The sequence below is a fragment of the Marmota monax genome, unplaced genomic scaffold, assembly GCF_021218885.2.
Source record: "Marmota monax isolate L192 unplaced genomic scaffold, Marmota_monax_Labrador192_F-V1.1 WCK01_AAM20220418_F8-fsc00055, whole genome shotgun sequence".
NCBI lineage: Eukaryota > Metazoa > Chordata > Mammalia > Rodentia > Sciuridae > Marmota > Marmota monax.
Window position 1 is genome coordinate 565,030 of NW_026695205.1, and position 24,742 is coordinate 589,771.

The 24,742-nt window shown below is 35.5% G+C and overlaps 1 protein-coding gene across 12 annotated transcripts in view; it reads right to left on the reverse strand.

Annotated features, from left to right (window-relative positions):
• Positions 1–24,742, reverse strand: part of Cep350 (centrosomal protein 350) — a 163,335-nt gene that overhangs the window by 106,385 nt on the left and 32,208 nt on the right. For all 12 annotated transcript variants that reach the window (XM_058574457.1, XM_058574453.1, XM_058574455.1 and 9 more), the window contains 6 exons: positions 23,799–24,418; positions 11,798–11,911; positions 7,601–7,714; positions 4,840–4,986; positions 1,912–2,567; positions 1,038–1,159 (listed from right to left, as the gene is read on the reverse strand). In XM_058574457.1, the coding sequence (XP_058430440.1) occupies positions 1,038–1,159; positions 1,912–2,567; positions 4,840–4,986; positions 7,601–7,714; positions 11,798–11,911; positions 23,799–24,418 (1,773 nt within the window). The remainder of the gene's footprint in view (positions 1–1,037; positions 1,160–1,911; positions 2,568–4,839; positions 4,987–7,600; positions 7,715–11,797; positions 11,912–23,798; positions 24,419–24,742) is intronic.

Here is a 24,742-nt window from a genome sequence, read left to right on the forward strand (position 1 = left end):
TTGAAACAACACAGAGTACCTCATAAATATGTACAATAGACTTAACCTGTTTAGAATTAGAGAATGAAACTTAGAAAAAGGCAAAAATTGAAGATATGTATATCTGAAAACTGAAGAGCATCACCACCCAATTGTATTTACATTTTAAAAAATGTTTAAACCTTCAACAAATCATCTCAATCATTTCACTTATTAGGAGGCAGTATGGAGAGTAGTTAAAAGCACAGGCTTCTGGAGTCAGATTGCCTAGGTTCAAATCTATCCCCACCACTACTGTTTTAACAACTTGGAGAAAGTTAATTCAACTATAGTAGCCTCAATTACCTCTTCTGTAAAATAGGAACAACAGTGCCTAACACAAGGAATTATAAGGATTAAATAGTATACCAAAGTACTTAGATCACTGCCTAAAAGCTAAGAAACAATGTTAGCTATTTTATCAGTATTATTCTTCTCTAGGGTGAGGGGAAAGACGACCATGTACTAACCCCAAATTGGAAAGTGATTTGATTTCTATTTTGCAATGTTAAAGAATTTCAAAAATCTTTCTCTTCCCAAAATAGATCTCATTACTAAGTATAATTTATATCCATGTAATCTTTCACCGTGATTTATCCAGCAGATTTTTATTATTTGTTTGGTTCAGAGAAGAGAAGAGTGCTTCCAACTGCAGGAAGAATCGACATTAATACTGGATTGAAGAACAGGCAAAATTTGAATAACTAAGAATAGGGCATAAAGTAAGTACAGCTATACAGCATGCTTAGAAGATATTATTAGAAATAAACCTATCTATGGGGCTGGGGTTGTGGCTTAGCAGTAGAGCACTCGCTTAGTATGTGTGAGGCCCTCGGTTTGATCCTCAGCACAACATATAAATAAATAAACATATTGTGTCCAACTACAGATAAAAAATAAAAGAAAGAAAGAAATCTCTCTATGTTCTCTTCCTCATAAAGGTCAGTCAGCAAAGTTCATTGATCACAGACCACCTACACTAAACTCCATAAAATGAAATTTTATCCTCCTCTTTTTACCTTGCAAGGGGCTGTGGGGGTTCTGATAGAGACATGTCACTACTGGAAGATGCACTTGGGGGACGTTCCTGTACTTTATTTTCTTTGTCAGATTCTCCAGATGGCTGATACCCTGGTCTGACCTAGAAAAAAAAAAAACGATATCACATTTATCTGACTTCTGACTTCTATCACAAGGAATTATTCAGAGAGCTCATAAGATAAACAGAGTGTTTTTCTTCCTCAAAAATAATTCACATTTAGTTTGCCTTTAAAATAACCATTATAATTAACAACAAAACATTTAAAATCCAACAAGAACACCTAATCCTAGCTGCCTAGTGTTAGGAAGAAGTAATATCCTTTATAAATCTCAGTTTTTTCACCTGATAAATAGAAATAAGGTAGTACCTACCCTTCTCATGGTTGTGAGAATTTACTGAGATTAAGCCTATAAGTAAAGCCTTTCAAAAAGTATGAGATACATAGTACATACTTATTATTCCTTATTTTTAGCACACTAAACTAGAATAGTCTCTAATTTCAGCACAGATTACAAAACTAAGTATGTCCTAACATAATCTATATACTGAGTATTTGTTTGGTACTACAATGAAAACTAGGCAGGAATATAATAGCAAAGACAAAAGGAATCAATGTTGATTGACTGTTGAAATCAATATTGGAAACTCTTAATTCAGCTATTATTTTCTACCATATTTTTCATTACTCTTCATATGGAATAAATTTCATGAAAGGTCATGACTATTTTAAATATTATCTAAGCATATGTCTGAATACTAGTAACGGCGAATAATTTTTGAATAGTACAATATGGCAAATAAGCTTTTCCTAAGCACGACTTACTCCTTTTTGTATTTCTTACTACTATTACCTGAGTTTCCTGTGTAACATGTTGATGAGCTGGCTCTTCCAGCAAGGTCTTTTCTAGTAGCAATTTGGAGTAAGTTTCCTGTAGCCTTCTAGCTGCTGATGGATCAGGAGGCACATTTTTTGCTTTAGTAAAAGCTTCTTTCTGTTTCCGGTAGAGTTCCTGTAATCGTTTATTCTTCTGTTCAGTAGCCTCCTTTTGAGCCTTCTTCTCTTCGTTTTGCTTCCTCTTCCTTTCTTCCTGCTGTTTAACAATGTACTGTCGTACCTCATCAGTGTCATAATGGCGCTTTTTGGAAATAACAGGGGGCTCTTCGTTGGCTGTTATTTTGTCAGGTTTTCTTTTCACTGGGCTATGACTCCGAGGAACCTGGACAGGTGCTGATGCCTTCTGATTCTGTAACTCTCCAGTTTCTGGCCTAGAGGTCTGAGCTGTAGATTCTAGCTGTAAGTCATCAAGAATGCCACGGATTTCAACAGGTAAAAAGTCCTTATTTAAGGCAGTACTTTCCTCCTGTTTATTTTCTGGAAGAGATGGAGCTAACTTCTTTATATTATTTTCAGACCGAGCTCTACTTCTTGAACGTTCTGAGCTTCGTGGAAGAGGTCTATGTGAAGCATCCAACCTGGGATCAGATTCTGCTCTTCCAATATGACCCCCTACAACATATGAACTGTTAGTGATATGTTAAAATTCTATATTCATTCCTAAGATTCATTGCGCTAAGAAGAAAATTAAGGAATTTAACTTTATCTCAAGTTCAAAATATCCTATAATCTTCTAAAGAACATTATAAAAGGTCTGGGGTTGTGGCTCAGTGGCAGAGCACTTGCTTAGTATGTGTGAGACACTGGATTCGATCCTTAGCACTGGATACAAAAATAAGCAAATAAAATAAAGGCATGCTGCCCATCTATAACTAAACACACACACACACACACACACACACACATACACACACAAAATAAAAAAGAAAGAAAAAAAAACATAATAAAACCTTCCCTTTTTAATAGTAAAAGAATTTCAATCTTCAGAAAAACTATACTTCCTTGGGTCTTTTTCTTTTTTAATGCCTTTTTAAAAATTTCTAGAAAAAGAACAGATCTTACAGTTAATGTGAACATTAAACATTACTATTTCTTTCTTACATGCATATTTAATATGATCACTTCTCTGCTTTAAAAAGTTATTTAAAAATCAATAATCCGTGCTGGAGTTGTAGTTTAGTATTAGAGCACTCGCCTATAGGCTCTGGGCTTGATCCCTAGCACACAAAAACAACAAAAATCAATTATATTTTTAGTATAAAGTATCCTAATTAGAACCAAGGAAATTGAAAATATTTTAAGAATCTTTTAAAGAATAATAGTTTCTTACAGCTTTGCGAAGATCATATACCAAATCCAATAATAAAGGCACCAAAAATACTGATTTTATTGAAGATCCTACAAACCGACCCCTTTCATAATTACATGAAATGGGACCATATGTAGATAAGTTTATCAGAGAATTTCTGAAAGTTTAATTTATATTCTTCTTGGTGCAGAAAATATTAAAACTAGCCTCATATATCATATTCACATTTTAGTAATCTCTGTAAAACAAACTTTTATTTTTGAGATGGAGGTTTCACTAGGTTGCCTAAACTAGTCTCAAACTCTCAATCCTCCCACTTCAAGCTCCCAAATAGCTGGTATTACAGTTGTGTGCCATCACACCCAGTTATGGCTTAATTTTAGATTCAGAATTTATTGGCAACATAGATGAAAGCGAAGAGGAAAAAATACAATGTATATTGACTTCTATATACCAAATTATAGCTGTGATGTCATTTCTTACTAAATCCTGCAGAAACTCAATTAAGGCAAATTTTGCTACTGTAAAGGAAATCTGGTTTGTAGGTCTTTATCTTTTATTTATCAAAATTAGCATTATTCATTTCAAATATCATTTAAGATACTTCAAAAAGTGAAAAGTAGGGCTGGGGTTGTGGCTCAGTGGTGGAATGCTCGTCTATCATGCATGAGGTGCTGGGTTCGATCCTCAGCACCACATAAAAATAAAATAAAGATATGGTGTCCATCTAAAACTAAATATTTTTTTTAAGTGAAAAGTAATAGAATTGAGGGCCAAATGTAAAAGATATGGTACTTATATCCAAAATATGCCACCAACTATACAACCCTGAGAAAAATTAATTTTCTTTCAGAGCCAGTTTCCTAAACTATATTTAAAAAACAAGCAATGGTGAGGTACTAAACAACTCAGTGAGACCCTGTCTCTAAATAAAATACAAAAAATAGGGCTGGGGATGCGGCTCAGTGGTCAAGTACCCTGAGTTCAATCCCTAGTATCAAAAAAATAAAAAATAAAAAAACAAACAAAAAACCCAACTTTGTAAATGTTTGTTTATACACATTGGAAAAGACAGGCTGGATTTCATTCTCTTAAGGTCCCTAGAAGTGTGATATGATTTGAATAAAACACTGCTTTGATATTCATGACAGCTAATTGTAATGAATATAACAAACACAGAATTCTTTGTACAGATGGCCAGAACACCTATGAGCAGAGATTATTCAGATAAGCCCAGTAGAACTTTTTGTTTTTTTTCCAGGTGGGAGGCAGGGCACTGGACCACTGAGCCACATCCCCAGCCCTATTTTGTATTTTGTTTAGAGACACAGTCTCACTAAGTTGATTAGCACCTCACAGTTGCTGAGACTGGCTTTGAACCTGCGATCCTCCTGCCTCAGCCTCCGGAACGGCTGAGATTATAGGCATGTGCTAAGAGCCCAGACCCAGTAGAACATTTTTGCTTTGCATTTCATTCACAATTATAAAGTAAAGTCCTACAACATTCTCAAGTACATTAACCTTTTCAAGCCATTTTTAATTATTTTTTCAACAATTTTAATTACAGCCACTCACCAGATTTAGTAGTTTTTTCTCTTCCATTTCTGTCACTGGATGCTGTTCTTGGCTCTTTCTGCTCTATTCTGGGCACAGGTCCCAGAATTTTCTTTACTAATTTTTGTCCATCTCGCCAAGAAGATGTACTTATCACACGACTATTACCTAAAATATATAGGTGTATATATAACATTAAATTAAAAACTAAGTGTTAGCTCTAAGTAGTATACCTATGCAACCATGCAGGTTTTATAATTAATCTTGTTTATCTTCTGTTCAGGCCCAAAGTTTTACAAAATAACTGTGTTTTTAACTCTAAGCCACCAAAATTGGTTAACAATTTGTCCATCTTTGAAAGGGATGGCATTTCTAGGTCTTTCACATTATATTTTATAGGTGTATACCATTAATACACACCATTATTTTCTTAACAACAACACTCTCAATACAAATATCAACACTTTAAACTGCCCTCATTATAACGGCTCACAAAAATAAGAGTATATTTCAACAAATACAGCTGTTTACTAGGATGAAAACAATTTCTACTAGTTTCAGAAAATTAAAAATAGACTATCATCCCAAAATAGACAATATCCTTAATAGCAACAAATGACTTGAGACTGTTTATAAAATAGAAACTATAAAAAATAAACATGAAATAAATATGTGTTATGTAGAATAATATGAGAAACGGAATAATGAAAATGATGAAATAGCACTTTAAAACTAATCAAATTACAAAGAAGGGCTGAGAATTGTGGCTAAGCGGTAGAGCGTTCGCCTCCCATATGCGAGACCCTGGGTTCGATCCTCAGCACCACATAAAAAAATAAATAAGTGAAATAAAGGTATTGTGTCCAACTACAACTAAAAATTAAATATTTTTTTTAATTACAAAGAAAATTTTTATATTAATAGCCTACACTTCTAGGCATAGTGGCACAAGCCTATAATCCCAGTTGCTCAGGAGACTAGGGCATGAGGCTCCCAAGTTCAAAGCCAGCCTCAGCAACTTAGCAAGGCCCTAAACAACTTAGGGCCTGCTGCACCCTGTCTCAAAATAAAAAAAAATAAAAGGCTGACATAGCTCAGTGGTTAAGCAACCCTGGGATTCAATCCCTGGTATCAAAAAAAAAAAAGTCAAAGACATTCATTTAGGTTTTCATTTAAAAAGGATTTTAATTTAAAAGTTTAATTGGAAGTATAGTCTTAAGGAAAACATCAATCACAAAAAGGTGAATAATGTGTGCTATTTACTTGAGAAATGTTTTCTACTCTGATATTAATTTTATATACTCTCTAAAATATTTAAACAGTTTTAAGTCTACTGCTCAATCTATTTTTAAGGAACTTTGTAATTTTAAGAAAAATGAGAAAACAGACTTCTTCTCAATTTCAGTTTGAATTTCTGAATCAAAGGCAAACAAACATGAATACACTGTGTAGTTATTTATAAACGCTGGTTTCTGAATATGCTGGGTGGTTATCTATAAATTCTGGCTTTCTGAAACAGTCTCATTCAGTAAGTGGAAGAAAAAGACTTTCATTGGCAAACTACTAATATAGCTTTAGCATATTTAATGATTCTGTGTCTAAGTCATGCTACAGTGTATACATGGGAATTAGCCTACAACAAAAGTGGAAAAATAAACTCCAGATTAGTGCTGCAAGTTATAATGTTCCTGGTCCTTCATTTCATTTCAAACTAAACCCCTAACAACAGTATTGATAATATTACATGAAAAGTTTTTTTTAATTTTAAGAATTAGTTAACACCGAGATCATTCACATTCTTGTAAAATTTCATTGTATTTGCATAAAACCAGTGTCATATGAAATTAATAAATGTTGTAAATTTATTTAGCATAGCATTAATTTATTTGCCATTATATTGATTAGTCTATGATCAGAAAATCAGTCTGATCATGGGGCTGGGAACTCAGTGGTAGAGTATCTGCCTTGCACGTGTGAGGTACTAGATTCGATCCTCAGCACCACATAAAAATAAATAAATAAAGATATTGTACCAACTACAACTTTAAAAAAAAAAAACAGTCTTATCAAAAAGCAGTGCCCCAGGCTGGGGCTGAGGCTATGGCTCAGTGGTAGCTCATTTGCCTGGCATGTGTGAGGCACTGGGTTCGATCCTCAGCACTACATACAAATAAATAAAGGCCTATTGACAACTAAAAAAAATCTTAAAAAAAAAAAAAAAAAAAAGTGTCCCATCTTTCTGATACTGTGTCCATAAAACTTGTTATTTTTTAGCATAGCATTAATTTATACTTCCTTGAAACTACATACCTCCTCCATGAAGGTTGAAACTATGTGCATCTAGTGTACCACTGTGTTACCTAAGCTTAGCACAGTGCTTCACAAAGAATAAGTGCTGGGGGCTGGGGTTGTGGCTCAGCGGTAGAGCGCTCGGTAGAGCGCTCGCCTGGCATGCACAGGGCCCTGGGTTCAATCCTCAGCACCACATAAACATAAAAATAAATGAATGGAATAAAAGTAAAAAAAAAGAACAAGTGCTCAAAAACATTTGAATAATGAATTAATGGATCAATTCAGAATGTCTCCAAACTGAAAGTGACCACACAGACAGACACACACACACACACACACACACACACACACACACACACAAAGATGATACAAAGTACTGAATTTTTCTATATGCCAACTCTGAGAATATTTGGTAACAAGTATTTATAGCATATAGATTCAAGATCAGTAATATATAACCTCAGGATGGATACAATACTGAAAGACTAACCTGTTTTGCATTCTGGACTTGATAACTGTGTTACCTTTTGAACTTTTCGTACTGGCTTGACCCCTTTCTTCTCTTTACTTTTGTCAGCAGGTTTCTCTTTTATAGAGATATCATCTGAAATGTAGAAAAATGTACAGCAATTATTATGATTCCCACCCACCTTTTCATCCTCCCAGTAAGAAAATTCATTACAGCAGTTGCCCCTTATCTGTGGTTTCACTTTCTGCAGTTTCAGTTACCCAAGGTTAAATACAATCCAAAAATATCAAATGGAAACTTAGGGAAACAAACAATTCAAAAGACTTAAATTGTACAACATTCTAAGTAACATCATGAACTCTCTTGCTATCTAGTCCAGAGCAGTTTATCCCTTTGCCGGCATATTCACACTGTATATGCTACCTGCCTACCCCTTAGTCAACCCCAGTAGCTCCTCTTGGTTATCAGACTGACTCTCACTCTTTTGATATCATAGAGCTTCTGTTCAATTTACAAACCTTATTTTACTTAATAGACCCAATACCCAAGAGTAGTGAGCCACCATGCCTACGAAAAGCTATAAAGTACAGTGAAATTTGTTAACTTAATAAAGAAAAAATTATATGCTAAGGTGGCTAAGATCTACAATAAATTGTTGTTAATCTCTTACTGGACCTAACTAATAAATTAAACTTTATCAGTGGTATGTATAGGGGGAAAAAGTATAAGTAAGATTCAGTACTATCTTCAGTGCTAGGCATCCTCTGGGGTTCTTGGCATGTATCCCCAGCAGATAAGGTAGCGTGGGGCGGGATACAATATAAAGCATATGATTCAGGTAGCAAAAAAGAAATCTTCACTGAGGCTATTTCTGAGATGCACAAGCCATCAATATCAACTTTTCTTACAGAAAGATCTAAAGACTACCACTACTCCACTGTTAGGTTCTAATTCTTTATTATTTTTTTTCTTCTCCAGAAACCTCATTTTCACAAATGGAAAAAAAAAAAAGTTACAATAGTAATACATTAAAAGTCAAGGTCACCACATGTGCAGAATTTCAGAGGTGAACACTTTCACAAATTCCTATTTAAAAATGTAGAAACATAAAAAGTTTACAAAACAGTCAATATAAAATATATATATATATATATATATATATATATGTGTGTGTGTGTGTGTGTGTGTGTGTGTGTATATAATTTTTTTTGCAGTAATGGTCTTCAACCCAGGGGGGCTCTATCACTGAACTACATCCCTAGCTGTTTTTATTTGTTATTTTGAGACATTGGCAACTTAACAGGGTCTTGTTAAGTTGCCAATGTTGGCCTTGAACTTGTGATTTTCTTGCTTTATAGTCATGGGATTATAGATGTGTACCACTACAACCCACTCAATATAATGTTCTTAAAGCAGATCCTTTCACAATTATGTAAGTGAAAACTGTCAGGGTATTTTGTATATAAATTATTCATTAATTCTTTAGTGTTGTTTTCAATCTGGGGGCTGACTATGCATAGAAATTTTTTAAATTAACTTCAATTACAGATATGAATAAATGGAATTTAAAGTATATGGACAGCCTTGCATCATGGGCAGGAAAAAAAATAAGTATGGGTAAAAAGCTCTTAGGCAGGAGGTAAACCTAGTGTCTAAGAACAAGCAAGGAGGCCAGTGTAATTGAAATGAAAAAAATAAAATAAAATATAAAAGAGAGGGGAGGGGGCAGAGAATAGTATGGTCAGAGACATAACTGAGAGCCAGATCAGACAGGGTTTTATAAGTCACTATAAGAATGTCTGCTTTGCTCAAAAGTGGGGAAATTTTTTGAAAGATTTTGAATAAAGGAGAGACATGATTTAAATTAAAACTTGACAAGCTTACTCTAGCAGTTGGGATGAGAACAGATTCATTAGAAGAGAGAAATAAAGAGACCAGTTGGAAGACTACTGTAGTAATCCAGGCAAGAGACCAAGAAACTGATGGTTGCTTGATCTAAGTGGTAGCGACTGAGGAGTGTATGTATGTGTGTTTTATAAATGTTTTACATATATTACACACACACACACACACACACACATTTATTTTGGATAATATAAAGTGAAAGAAATAAGAAGGGGATCAAGGAAGACTCAAGATTTAGGATCTGAACTCTTAGAAGAACAGTATTAATAGATGTGAAATGACTGCCAGAGTAGCAAGTTTAACTCCACTGAGTTAGTTAATAAGCTCTATTTTGGATATATTAAGCTTGGGAAACTTTTTTTATACATCCAAGAGAACATGTGGAGTTACCAGCTGAATAAGAGCTTGAGTTAAGAGGGGGGATTTGGGCTAGAGACATAAATCTAGGAATCATTAGCAATAAAGAATAAATATTCAAGACTAGCTAAGCTTGCCTAATAGGTATGTGTAGATAAATATGAATGAGAGCATGCACGAAGGAGGGAGGAAGAAAAGCATGAGTACCAAGGACTGAGGCTAAGGCATGCCAATGTTTACTGGCATGATCAGCGAGTTGATTAGGAAAAAAACAACTGGAAAAGGAGCAGTAAGACTTAGGAATAAAACCAGGTACTTATGAAACCCCAGATATCAAGTGAATATCAAGGAAGAAGTGATCAATCATGTTGAATGCTAAGAGCTCAAGATGACAGATGAATATTAAATACTGCATTTAACAATGTGATAGTCACTGATGATCTTAAGAACAGTAGCCCACAGAGAAATAATGGCAAATACCTAAAACAAAAGATTAAGAAAAGGAGGAGACAAATTGGTACAATGAGTACAAGGCAACTTTTTGCAGTTCTACTGTTAATAGAAGGAAGAAACAGGACAGTGACTGAAGCAAAAAAAAAAAAAGAGTTCTTTTATGATGGAATGACCTGGAAGAAAGGGAAAGCTGATGATAAAAAGGAAAAAAAAATAGGGTGGAATTTTTTGTGGGGGCAGGGGGGGGTACTGGGGACTGAACTCTAGAGTGGTTACCACTGAGCCACATCCCCAGTCCTCCTTATTTTTTGAGACAGTCTCACCAAGTTGCTATGGGCCTCATTAAGTTATTGAGGCTGGCATTCAACCTGTGATCCTCCTGTCTCACCCTCAGTCATTGGGATTTCATCAGGTATGTGCCAGCACACATGGCTGGAAGTAATAATCACATATATAAAGAACAAATGCAATCTAAAATACAGGTAGATAGGTTGTTCTTAGCTAGCAACACAGAAATCACCCACCTACCATAATGAGAGAGAAGTATTATAGGCAGATCTTTTAAGAGTCTTGACATATTCCACTTGTCTATAATGATACTGTACTATTAAATATATTGTTATTGTTCCTTTTTATAGATGAGAAAACCAACGAAGAAAGGTTATGTAACATAGTTGGCAGAAATAGCTAGTAAGTGGCACAATCAGGATTTGAACTCTTATAAGCTGATTCCAAAATCTTCGCTCATCTCTCCACACGAGAAATTTGTTTTCTGAATGTAGTGCTCTAATTAATAAAAGCAAGAAAACTGGACTGGTCACTCAATGCCACAAAATTTATTAGTGAAATCTCTACGAGGGCTTACTAGAAACTCCTCAGGATTTAGAATCAGACAAAGTTGGTTTTGAATCTTGGTTTCAATTCTTTATGCAACCCTGGGAAAATTACTCTGAGCTTCCACTTCCTCAACTGTAAAAAATACACAAGATTAAGCACTTAGTATCTTGCCAGTCATACTAGGTATTCAACAAGTAGCAACATTACTACTATAACCTTCCTATTTCCCTCTTCCAGGCTTCCACAGGTGTCTCCTATTTCTAATTCTCTAACATTACTCTCTCCCTATAATACTTATTTTCTTTCCACATCTGACTGCCAAATTACTGACCACTTCAACAATCTGACCACTTCAAAGATGTCAGAAGGGTACCAGAAGTAAATGTCAACTAGACTCTCCTATGCTTCCTCCACATCAGGTGGTCTGAATTCCCAAAGTCCCCCAGTTTAAAAAACAGCCTATCTCATTAGTCATGTAGGCTAATTTTAACTCACGGCAGAACCTAGAGGCTGAGAGAGTCTTTTAACTCAAACCACTACTACATTAAATATAACACACTTAGAAAAGGGAAAATCTTTAGTTAGGTGACAATTTCATGTTTAAATATTATAAATTAGATGGCATGCATGATAAATACTCAAATCGTAAAAAAGCTCAGCTCTCACCTGCAAAGTGAAGTGCTAAATCACGGTACAGTTCTCTACTCATGTTTTGAAACTCGGCCTCTTGCCATACTTTCCCATCAGGCGTTCGAATCTTGGTCTCTGAAGGGTTGAAACCTAATATATACCAGTAATACAGAATATTCTCATCAAAGTTCATATCAAAATATATTTTGTTGAGCATACTTTTTTGAATGAGATATGTGACATAAAATTCACTCTTTTAAAATGTACATCTCAGAGGTTTTACTATATTTACAAAGTTATACAACCATCTAATTCCAGAGAATTTCATCACCTTGAAAACAAATCCTGTACCTATTAGCAGTCATTTCCCACATGATCTCTTCCATCTCTGGCAACTACCAATCTACTTTCTATCTTTATGGATTTGCCTATTCTGGACATTTCACATGGAATCATACAACACATTATCTCCTGAATTAAGGAAGTCACATTTTCAGGAAAGTATATGACATAAGCATTATTTTGGTATTTTGAGGAAGGTGCTAGGCAATTGCTCTACCACTGAGTTACCCAATCCCCAGTCCATAAGCATTATTTATATGAGAATTTCAGCTGGAGGAGCAGAACAGTTGTTAAGGAATAACAAAAGCTTGCAGTAATGAGCCAATCCCAACAGTGAACACAAGCTGACAGTACAATCGTTTGTGAAACCAAACAGAAAAATGTCCCTAATCCATGCCTTTTTGATAGTTGACTGGTACAAAATTCACTTCTTTTAAATAGTGAGGATGCAAGCTTTTGCCTATCAGAGCACACTTACATTTACGTGTGCCTGCTGCATTAGCATATCCTGGCACAGTTTCTCTGTCCTTGGCATCCTTAATTCCTTATGTCTTATTAGCCATATTAGCCACAGTCTTTCTGTGTCAATAATACAAAAATAGTGATGTTTCACCTGTATTATAGACTTGTGCGTCCATCAGATTTTTCCCAGCAATGACCTGGGCAAATTAGTTAATGAATTTCTATGCTACTTCATGGTCAGCAGATGCTTTATTTACCACTACAAATCCTTAAAACTTTAATGTCTTTTCTTAAACGTCTGCAACCAGCCTCTTGAATATTTATAGTTCCTTCAATTTCAGTTCATTAGGATATATCTTTACTTGTTTCAGGATGGGCATATCATTAAGAGGTCTGTGTTCACGGCGATGTTAACAGATCTATAATTTCAAAATACAATCAAGATATTCATATTTAGCTTGATGTTGTGTTTTCCTATTTTTCCTTAAATTCTGTTCATCACTTTTAGCACAAAACTTCAACTGTTTATTTTTCTGTTTCTTCAGGTCCAGTATGGTGCTCATTCCAACACCACAGTCTACTGTAAGATGTTTCAGGCTCATATTGCTGTCCAGCTTGACTTTCTGAGCTGATAAATCAGAAACACTTCCTCTTCTTTAAATATCTGTTACCCATAAGGTTATCTGCAGGGCTTTTTGACATTTTCAGCAATACCTTTAAATCATAGAATAAACAAAAAGTGAATAGAACTTCTGGGTCTTGGCCCCATGTGGGTCATCAGGAGAACTGCCATTAGTACATCCAGCAAACCATATGCCCTTTTATCCTGTGTGGGGGAATCTGAGCATGCATGATAAAGACATTACAGCTCAAGGGCTGGTAGGGTCTTCTCTCCCTTGGAGTCTTTGAATAAACTGTGTGGTACAACTACATTTTGACTGTAACCTATCACATGAGGTCAGGCGTGAAATTTTCCACATATAGACTAGCACTCTCAAAGTTTTAGATTTTGGAGAACTTTGAATTATTTCCAATTCTTTGTCCACTTTTTCCTACTAATTGAATTTAATAAATAAAATAAAAAATTTACTGTAAACTTACTTGTGTCCATGACATTATACCAGCTCTAGGATAAAATAAGAATGATCAAGATAGGCCCTTTACCTTCTTTGGTGTTTATACCAGAAAGATAAAGATATACCAACAAGAAAGTTGGGCTGGGGCTGGGGCTCAGGGGTAAAGCACTTGGGTTCAACCCTCAGCACCACATAAATAAAGAAAATAAAGGTATTATGTCCATCTACAACTAAAATATAAATAAATAAATAAATATATATATATATATATAAATACAAGAAAGTATCACATAAGCACTGTTTGTGATCACCACTTCAATCTTTTGAAGCAGAATTACAGAATACTTCTCATGATTTTTACATGATTTATTTAAAAAAAAAAATGAAAAATCAAAGTGCAGAATGGAATTAGCATGCTAGAATTGTACAAGAAGAGGAAAAAAATATATACACAAATATACAAAAATTATTTGTGTATGCAAACATTTTAAGACAAGTAACAGAAATGTGGTTGAGGCATTAGAGTGACAAAAGCTACTCAAATTAAACTTTTCATTTTTGTATACCATGTCAATGTAAACCAAGTCAATGTATTATGTGTTAAAATTAATGAAATTAAAATGACATATTAGAATAGAATATTTTAAGGTGCTTCTAATTTACATTGCCAAAATATTGACACAAACAGTTCTTCACTGTTGGGAAGAAAAAAAATCCCTCCATCAGGACATTGGAAACCATATTCTGGTTGTATACAAAGTATATTCACACCAATTCATGTTTCATACGTATACTTTGGATAATAATGATCATCACATTCCACCATCATTTATAACCCCATGGCCTCTCCCTTCCCCTCCAACCCCTCTGCCCTATCTAGAGTTCATCTATTCCTCCCATGCTCCCTCTCCAGATCCCACTATGAATCAGCCCCCTTATATTAGAAAAACATTCAGCATTTGGTTTTTTGGGATTGGCTAAGATCACTAAGCATTATCTTCTCTAACTCCATCCATTTATATGCAAATGTCATGATTTTATTCTCTTTTATTTATAATATTCCATTGTGTATATATGCCACATTTTTTTATCCATTCATCCATTGAAGGGCATCTAAGTTGGTTCCACAGTTTATTGGAACTATGGAATTGTTTTACTATAAACATTGATGTGTCTGTGTCCCTGTAGCATGCTGGGTTTTTGTTTTTGTTGTTGTTTTTTTTTTAAATACATGACAACAGAATGCATTATAATTCTTATAACACATATAGAGCACAATTTTTCATATCTTTGTATTTATAGTATGCTGTTTTTAAGTCCTTTGGGTATAGACCGAAGAGAGGGATTGCTGGGTCAAATGGTGGTTCCAGTCCCAGTTTTCCAAGAAGTCTTCATACTGCTTTCCATATTGGTTGCACCAATCTGCAGTCCCACCAGTGGTGGATGAATATGCCTTTTTCCCCACATCCTCAGCAACACTTATTGTTGTTTGTATGCATAATAGCTGCCATTCTGCCATTCTTTTGATTTGCATTTCTCTAATTGCTAGTGATGATGAATATTTTTTTATATATTTGTTGATTGATTGTATATCATCTTCTGGAAGTGTCTGTTCAGGTTCTTGACCCATTTATTGATTGGGTTGTTTTTCTGGTGCTTAGCTTTTTGAGTTCTTTATATAATCTAGAGATTAGTGCTCTACCTAATGTATGAGGGGTAAAGATTTGCTCCCAAGATGTAGGCTCTCTATTCACCTCACAGATTGTTTCTGTTGCAGAGGAGAAGCTTTTTAGTTTGAGTCCATCCCATTTATTGATTCTTGATTTTAATTCTTGTGCCAAAGGAGTCTTATTAAGGAAGTTGGGGCCTAATCCCACATAATGGAGGTTAGAGCCTACTTTTTCTTCCATTAGACGCAGGGTCTCTGGTTTTATTCCTAAGTCCTTGATCCATTTTAAGTTGAGTTTTGTGCTTGGTGAGAGAGAGGAATTTAATTTCATTTTATTGCATATGGATTTCCAGTTTTTCCAGCACCATTTGTTGAAGAGGCTATCTTTTCTCCAAGGCATATTCTGGCACCTTTGTCTAATATAAGATAATTGTAATTTTGTGGGTTAGTCTCTGCCGACCTCTATTCTGTACCACTGGTCTATCACTCTGTTTTGGTTCCAATACCATGCTGTTTTTGTTACTATTGCTCTGTAGTATAGTTTGAGGTCTAGTATAGTGATGCTACCTGCTTCATTCTTCCTGCTAAGGATTGCTTTAGCTATTCTGGGTCTCTTATTTTTCCAGATGAATTTCACAATTGATTTTTCTATTTCTATGAGGAATGTCATCGGGATTTTGATTGGAATTCCATCAAATCTGTCTAGTGCTTTTGGAAGTATTGTCATTTTGATAATATTAATTCTGCCTATCCAAGAGCAAGGTAGATCTTTCCATTTTCTAAGGTCTTAAAACTTTTTTTAGGATTCTGTAATTTTCATTATATGGATCTTTTACCTCTTTCATTGATTTCCAAGTATTTTATTTTTTTGAGGCTATTGTAAATGGGTGCCTGGTTGCACCCGACTAAAACACTCAGGAACTGGGCTAATTGGGCTGTGTGAAATAACCACACAAGAGACAGAAATACCAATACCTTTGTCATTGGGAGTGCTGTGATGGCTCTTCTGACCTTAAGGGTATGCAGAAAGAGCGCAAGCGTGCTGACCCCTTTTATGGAGGAGAAGCCATTCAAATGAGGTAAGGGGTCAGGTCTCAGAGGGCTGAGTCTAGCTTCATGATGTCTGCTGTGAGCAGGTTGACTGATATCTAGATAGGCCACACCCAAGGGCAGAGAAGAGGACACACAGAGGGTATTTCCATGGAACATTGTATCCCAAACAGGGCAAGGGGTAATATTACAAAAGAAAAGGTGAGCATAGCTCGACCTAAGGAGATATAGAAAGGTACACCCATGCACAAAGACACAGTCGCTTGCACACTAGAAAACCAGGGCTATCAAGATCACAGCGTGACCACCAGATGCCATAGCGGTCAGCAGGGGAGTCAGACACGGTCATGTGCTAGTCAGCTTCCCACAAATGGGGTAGTTTTCCTCATTTCCATTTCTGAGGATTTATCACTGATATACAGAAATGCCTTTGATTTATAGGTGTTGATTTTATAACCTGCTACTTTGCTGAATTCATTTACTAGTTCTAGGAGTTTTCTGGTGGAACTTTTACGGTCTTCCAGGTACAGAATCATATCATCAGCAAATACTGCCAATTTGAGTTCTTCTTTTCTTTTGTGTATCCCTTTAATTTCTTTTGTCTGATTGCTCTGGACAGTGTTTCAAGAACTATGTTAAATAGAAATGATGAAAGAGGGGATCCCTGTCTTGTTCCAGTTTTTAGAGAGAATGCCTTCAATTTTTCTCCATTTAGAATGATGTTGGCCTGGGGCTTAGCATAGATAGCCTTTATGATGTTGAGATACTACGTTATCCCTAATTTTTCCAGTGTTTTGAACATACGGGGTACTGTATTTTGTCAAATGCTTTTTCTGCATCTACTGAGATTCTTATCTTTAAGTCTATTGATGTGATGAATTACATTTATTGATTTCCATATGTTGAACCAACCTTGCATCCCTGGGATGAATGCACCACTTGACCGTGGTGCATGATCTTTTTGGTGTTTTTTTTTTTATTCGATTTGCCAGAATTTTATTGAGAATTTTTGCATCTATATTCATTAGAGATGTTGGTCTGAAGTTTTCTTTTTTTAATGTGTCTTTGCCTGGTTTTGGAGTCAGGGTGATATTGGCCTCATAGAATAAGTTTGGAAGTGCTGCCTCTTTTTCTATTTCCTGAAATAAATTGAAGAGTATTGGTACTAGATCTTCTTTAAAGATCTAGTAGAACTCGGCTCTGTATCCATCCAGTCCTGGGCTTTTCTTGGTTGGTAGACTTTTGATGGCATCTGCTATTTAATCACTTGAAATTGATCTGTTTAAATTGTGTATATCACTCTGATTTGCTCTTCATTTTCTAGGGCTTTGAGATGTAATGTTAAGTCATTTATTTGTTGACTTTTTGTTCTTGTAAGCAATGAACTCCATGCAATGAACTTTCCTCTTAGAACTGCTTTCATAGAGACCCAGAGGTTTAGATATGCTATATGTGTGTTGTCATTAACCTCTAAAATTTTCTTAATCTCCTCCTTGACGTCTTCTGCAATCCATTGCTCAGTCAGTAGTATATTATTTAGACTGTATATTCTCTCGTTGAAGAATGAAATAATCTATATATGTCAGTTAAGTCTAAGTTATTGATTGTATCATTGAGTTCTATACTTTCTTTGTTTAGCTTTTGTTTGGAAGATCTATCTAGTGATGACAGAGGTGTGTTAAAGTTACCCAAAATCATTGTGTTGTGGTCTGACTCTTGAACTTGAGAAGAATTTGTTGATGAACCTAGATGATCCATTGTTTGGAGCATATATATTCATAATTGTTAAGTCTTGTTGGTGTATGGTTCCCCTGAACAGTATGTAGTATCCTCCTTTATCCTTTCTGATTGACTTTAGTTTGAAGTCTACTTTTGTAGGGCATGGCTGCCCGCTTCCTGGTCTTGGGGCCGCACATGTGGCTGGGATGGCTCCTGGCGATCAGCCAGGAGGCGGTGCTGTGGGTGATGACAGAAAAGGCAGACCACCTCCAGGATAGGTCCAGGACTCTTCCGCCCTCGTGGACAGCTCGTGCCTTCCCTTGCGGACTATGGGATGGGTGTACACGCGAACTCATTCCACCCCTCTGACCTTTATCCTGATTGGCTCCTGTGCAGTATATAAGCTGGGTGTACTTCCTCAATAAAGGAGATCCTGCTTCAACTCATCTCCCTGGCGCGTCTGATTGTACTCCAGGGAAGGAGGGCTAGGTGCGGGCCACCAGTCAACCTTTACCTCTCTTGGCTCGTCCTGGTCGGGGCGTGCTTCCCCTGCTTCTCCCATGGGTCAGGAGGAGATGGTGGGGAGGGGGGCTAAAAACCCATAATTTATTTGATATGAGGATGGAAACCCCTGCTTGCTTCTGCAGTCCATGTGAAGGGTATGATTTTTTCCAACCGTTCACCTTCAGTCTGTGGATGTCTTTTTCTATGAGATGAGTCTCTTGGAGGCAGCATATTGTTGGGTCTTTTTTTTTTTTTCCCTAATCCAATATGCTAGTCTATGTCTTCTGATTGGTGAGCTTAGGCCATTAACATTCAGGGTTATTATTGAGACAAGATTTGTATTCCCAGCCATATTTGTTTATTTTTAGTATTTAACCTGACTTGTTCTCCTGTGATTAGATTTTCCTTTAGTGTAATCCCTCCCTCTGCTGATTTTCATCATTGTTTTTCATTTCCTCTTCTTGGAATATCTGTCTGAGGATGTTCTGTAGTACAGGCTTTCTAGTTGTAAATTCTTTTAACTTTTGTTTATCATGGAAGGTTTTTATTTCATCATCAAATCTAAAGCTTAGTTTTGCTGGATATAAGATTCTTGGTTGGCATCCATCTTCTTTCAGAGCTTGGTATTTGTTGTTTCAAGATCTCCTGGCTTTGAGGGTCTGGGTTGAAAAATCTGCTGAAATACAAATTGATCTCCCCCGATATGTGACCTGATTCCGCTCTCTTGCGGCTTTTAAGATTCTATCCTTATTCTGTATGCTAGGCATTTTCATTATAATGTGCCTTGGTGTAGACCTATTGTAATTTTGTACATTTGGTGTCCTGAAAGCTCTTGTACTTTGTTTTCCAATTTGTTCTTCATTCTTGGAAATTTTCTGTTATTATCTCATTGAAGAGATTATGCATTCCTTTGGTTTGAAATTCCATGCCTTCCTCTATTCCAATAACTCTTAGATTTGGTCTTTTGATGCTGTCCCATAATTTTTGCATGTTCTGTTCATGGTTTCTAACTGTCTTTACTGTGTGATCAACTTTATTTTCCAGATTGTATACTTTGTCTTCATTATCTGACATTCTTTCTCCCAAGTGATCTAGTCTATTGGTTATACGTTCTATTGAGGTTTTTTTTTTTTAATATTTATTTTTTAGTTGTAGATGAACTCAATATCTTTATTTTATTTTTATGTGGATGCTGAGGATCGAACCCGGTACCTCAAGCATGGTGGGTGAGCACTCTACATCTGAGCCACAACCCCAGCCCTTCTATTGAGTTTTTTATTTGATATATTGTATCCTTCATTTCAAGGATTTCTGGTTTTTGTTTTTTTTTTTTTTTTCAAAGTGTCTCTCTCTCTCTCTCATTAATCTTTTTCTACCTGTATTTGCTCTCTTATCTCACTGTTGAAGTATCAATTTTTGCCTGTATTTGCTCATATAGGTCATTCTTTAATTCACAGGTCATTTTAATTATGAAGCTTCTAAATTCCTTGTCTGACATTTCATCAACTTCACTGTCCCTGGGTTCTGTTCTTCAATTATTCAATTCTGGTTTGTTTGGGGCACTTTCCTCCCTTGTTATGTGTCTTCCTTTCTTGTAGTGTGGACCTGGGATATTACAGTTTGTTCCCTATATTCTTGTAGTACCCATGCAGATTATCTGAACCTCACCTTAATGTTGGGTTTCCAGACCCTGTTGGTGTACATCAATGAATGCTACTGCATCCTGGATCTGGTACCTGCACAAGCCGGTGCGGGTGGATCTGGGCTGAAAGGCTTGACCTCCTGTAGTAGTCTGCTGATTGAAGGGGCAGTCCTAGGCTATGGAGAGTGTCTGCCCCACAAGGAGAGGGGTGGACTGGGCCTACTGAGAGCCTGGGTCCCACACGAGCTGGTGTGGGTGGTCTGGCCATATTCTTTTTTTTCTAATTTTTTTTAGTTGTCAATGGAGCTTTATTTTAATTATATATCAATGCTGAGAATCGATCCCAGTGCCTCACACATGCTAGACAATCACTTTACCACTGAGCCACAACCCCAGCCCAGAACCATATTCTATAATGATTTCTTAAATGTCTGTTACATTTCATAAAGTAACTTGCCTAGAGGTTGTATTCATAAAACACTTTCATATGAAAACTTAGCATGTCAAGCATTCAGTAAAAGGAATTTAGAAAAAAACAGCAACAACTTAAAAAATGTTACATTCAAGATTTTCACTTTTGCTCTTTAGGACTTTAAGATCAATCATTAAATAAAACATAAATTCAAATCAGTTATTTTAACTCTGTCTTAGTGGAATAAGTGGTATTTCAGAATTCTGACTAGCAGAATGAATAAACATTAAATATATAATCTATATTTAATGTCAGACCTAACAATGCAAAGATTTGGGATAAGCACTATTTCAGAACTAACAAGAACATTTTGACCCATCATTTGCTATTTTTTCTGCCAACAATGTGAATGTGGTATACAAATCCTTAAAAGAATATGGAAGAATGTTTTTTAAATATTTATTAGTATTATTATTTTTTAGTTGTAGTTGGACATAATACCTTTGTTTTATTTATTTATTTTTAGGTGGTACTGAGGATCTAACCCAGGGCCCTGCATGCTAGGCTAGAGCTCTACCACTAGAAGAATGTTATTAATAATACATTATGGGCTGGGGTTGTGGCTCAGTGGTAGAGTGCTTGCCTAGCACACATGAGGCACTGAATTCAATCCACAGCACCACATAAAAAATAAAGGTTATTTTGCCCACCTACAAATAAAACCAAATATTAAAATAATAATAAAACATTAGGGACCAATCAGGAACAGAACAATTCTTCAGTATTCTAAAGTGAATTTGGTCAGAAGTTTCACAGATTAGCGAGAATTAAATGTGAATTATCCATTTTTAACTCACAATGAGTATCACTACCAAAATATAGTAAGCAACACAAAATAAAACTGATAACCACTAAAATTATACATACTAACACTTGCTCCAGAGGAAAAATTACTAACACTTTAGAACTACCAAAAAAAAAAACCTGCAAGTTAAAACTTGTCAGAGAAAACAAGGCTTGGTTAAAAAAAATACAAACAACATAAACATAAAATTGACTATAGCAAAAGCTGTCACAGTAGTTAAAGACAAAATAGAATCTTAACAATATTTTGACCTGCCTACATTTATCTACAAAAACTGAACTTGAAAAAAATACCATAAGAGAATAGCTATGATGGTAGAAGTTTTAATGATAAAAGTCTAACATGAACTACACTGATTAAGAAATCAATTTATTGGGCTGAGTCTGTGGCTCAGCAGTAGCGCGCTTTTCTGGAATGCTTGAGGCACTGGGTTCGAACCTCAGCACTACTTATAAATAAATAAATAAATAAATGTCCATTGACAACTAAAAAAAAATCAATTATTCATTAAAAACTTCTCATGAATAAAAATAATTTAAGGAACAAAAACATAAAAAAGAAAAACAAAATTCCTTCAAACTACCATATATAAGAATTTTAGTTGACTAAAAAAGAAATTAGCTCTGAAAAGCACTTTCTCAATGAAAATATGTCAATTTTGGCATATATCTAACTTAAATATTTTTCTTAAATATGGAAGATAAGGCCTTTACAAGAAAACTCAAAGGTTAAAATAGCAACAGAGGTGCTGGGGCTGTGGCTCAGTGGTTGAGTGCTCACCTAGCATGCATGAGGCACTGGGTTCGATCCTAAGCACCACATAAATATAAAATAAAGATATTGTGTCTACCTAAAACTAAGAAATAAATATTTTTTAAAAATAGCAAGAGGATCTGCAATTAAAAACTGAAAGTTTTCAGAAGTTTTAAAAGCCAGGAATTAAGTAGAGGTTTGTGCAGTGGGGTAGGTTTAAATACCCTTAAAAGCAAAAGCTCATCAGTTATATGAACATACTTATATTACAGGGATATGGATACAAAGAATACAAAATGAATAAGTTATATGACATGAATAAGTCTAAAGATCTAAAGTAGCAGCATGAAAACTACAGTTAATCATACTGTATTCTATAATGAAAATCTGCTAAAAGAGTAGATTTTAGGTGCTCTTACAACACACACACACACACACACATAAAAGGAACTGTAAGGTGATGGATACATGAATTTCACTGTGTGCATGTATAGCAAAGGTTCTTACTGTAGACCTTATATAAAAAATACCTCAATAAATTTAGCAAAAGGATCAACTTGTACCCAAATATACACTGGAAATTGGCTAATTTTCTTTAAATATTACTTTTGAAACAATTCCTAATACAGAAATAATGGCAGAATAAAAGCAATAAGAGCAACATTCTTTCAATTTTTGGAGAGTGGTACTCGTCCTATTTAGGTTTTTTTCACAATTTATTAAACATTCATATAAGTCTCAATCAATAAGAATCCTATGAAGGATCTGAGAATCCACTTTTTTATATATAATTTTTTATACCTTTATTTGATTTATTTATTTTTATGTGATGCTGAGGATCGAACCCAGCACCTTGCACATGCTAAGTGAGCAGTCTACTGCTGAGCCACAACCCCAACCCAGGAGTCCGCATTTTTAACATGTATCTTAACATAATTTTTTACAGTTATTATGGTTTCAAATATAAAGTATCCCCTAAAGGTTCCAGTGTTAATGTAGGAGGTAAAATGATTACACTAAGAGAGATGTGCCCTAAATCAGTGGATTAGGGTTGGAATAATCCACTTGTTGGAATAATCCACTTGTTGGATTAATCTACTTGATGGATTAATAATTTGAAAGGACTAAGTAGTAACTGTAGATATACTGTGGGTATGGCTGGAGGAGGTGGGTCACTTGGAGTGCGCCCTTGGGAATTTTATCTTCTCCCTAGCTCCTCCTCCTTTCTCTCTGCTTCCTGGTTGCCATGAGCTAAGTAGCATTCCTCTACCACCCATTTCGGCCATCATGTTGACTCACCTTAGGCTCAGAGCAATGGATTTCGGACTAAGCCTCTGAAACCCTGAGCCAAAATAAACTTTTCTGCATCTAAGTTGCTCTTGTAGATATTTTGGTTACAGGAAAGCAAAACTGATTAACACAACAGGTAATCTGAGGTTCACACCCTATTCTTAAGATAATCATCTCTACTCAAATACATCCTAGGGAAAACAGGGAACAGAGGGCAGGAAGAGAGACAAGGATATGAAGACTGATTACAAACCTTTATATGTCGGAGCGGGGGGTGCTGTTGCCACTTTCCTGACTTTTGCTGTCACTGAGCTATCAACATTAACAACCATTACTGGATGATCAATAGGACCCAGGTTCTGGCCCCGGCCACTTATTTCTTCTGAGTGTTCCCATTGTTTCCTAATCCGTTCCTTGAGTTTTTCCAGTTTAATATCATGTTGTCGCCGCTTTAAAATATCTAACCTTTGGGAACTAGAAGTGCTAGCAGAGGATGGAGAAGAGTCAGTTAGCCGTAACATTTTTGGATCAACATCATGGCCCATGTTATTCACAGAAAGCTTTGAACTGTTCTCATTTCCTTTTGCTCTATTAGGCATTTCTTCTTCAATCCTCATAGGAGTTCCCATCTTAATCAAACATTCTGAATTATGCAATGTATCAACTGCTGGTCGATCATTTAAAAACCTTACAACTGTATCACTGATGACAGATGATTGGGAGCTCTCAAAGTCACAGCAATGTATATTCCGTTCTTGATTGTGTAGCATCCGGTTCCCGCTCTCAGCCTTTTCTTCATTAACATCCACACAATATACATGCTTTGACTCCAGATGGCTGGGACTTAAGTTGGAAGATGCACCAAGAATTTCCCTATAATAATAACAAAAAAGCTTTGTGACTTTAGTAAACAACAACAAAAAAAAATACTATAGACTTGAAAATTGATAAGTAGATTTTAAAGGCTTTTGCCACAAAAAATCAATAAGTATATGAGGTATTACGTATGTTAAAAAGGTTGATTTAGCAACTCTAAATGTGTACAATGTGAATATATATAAAAACAACAGGTTGTATGCCATAGGTATAAAAGATTTTTGCTGGTCATTTTTAAAAACCTTTTTTTAAAACTTTAGTAAGTGTTCAAAAACTAGTCAAACAAACTGAAAGAAAGCTAACACTAGCAGTCAATAAAAA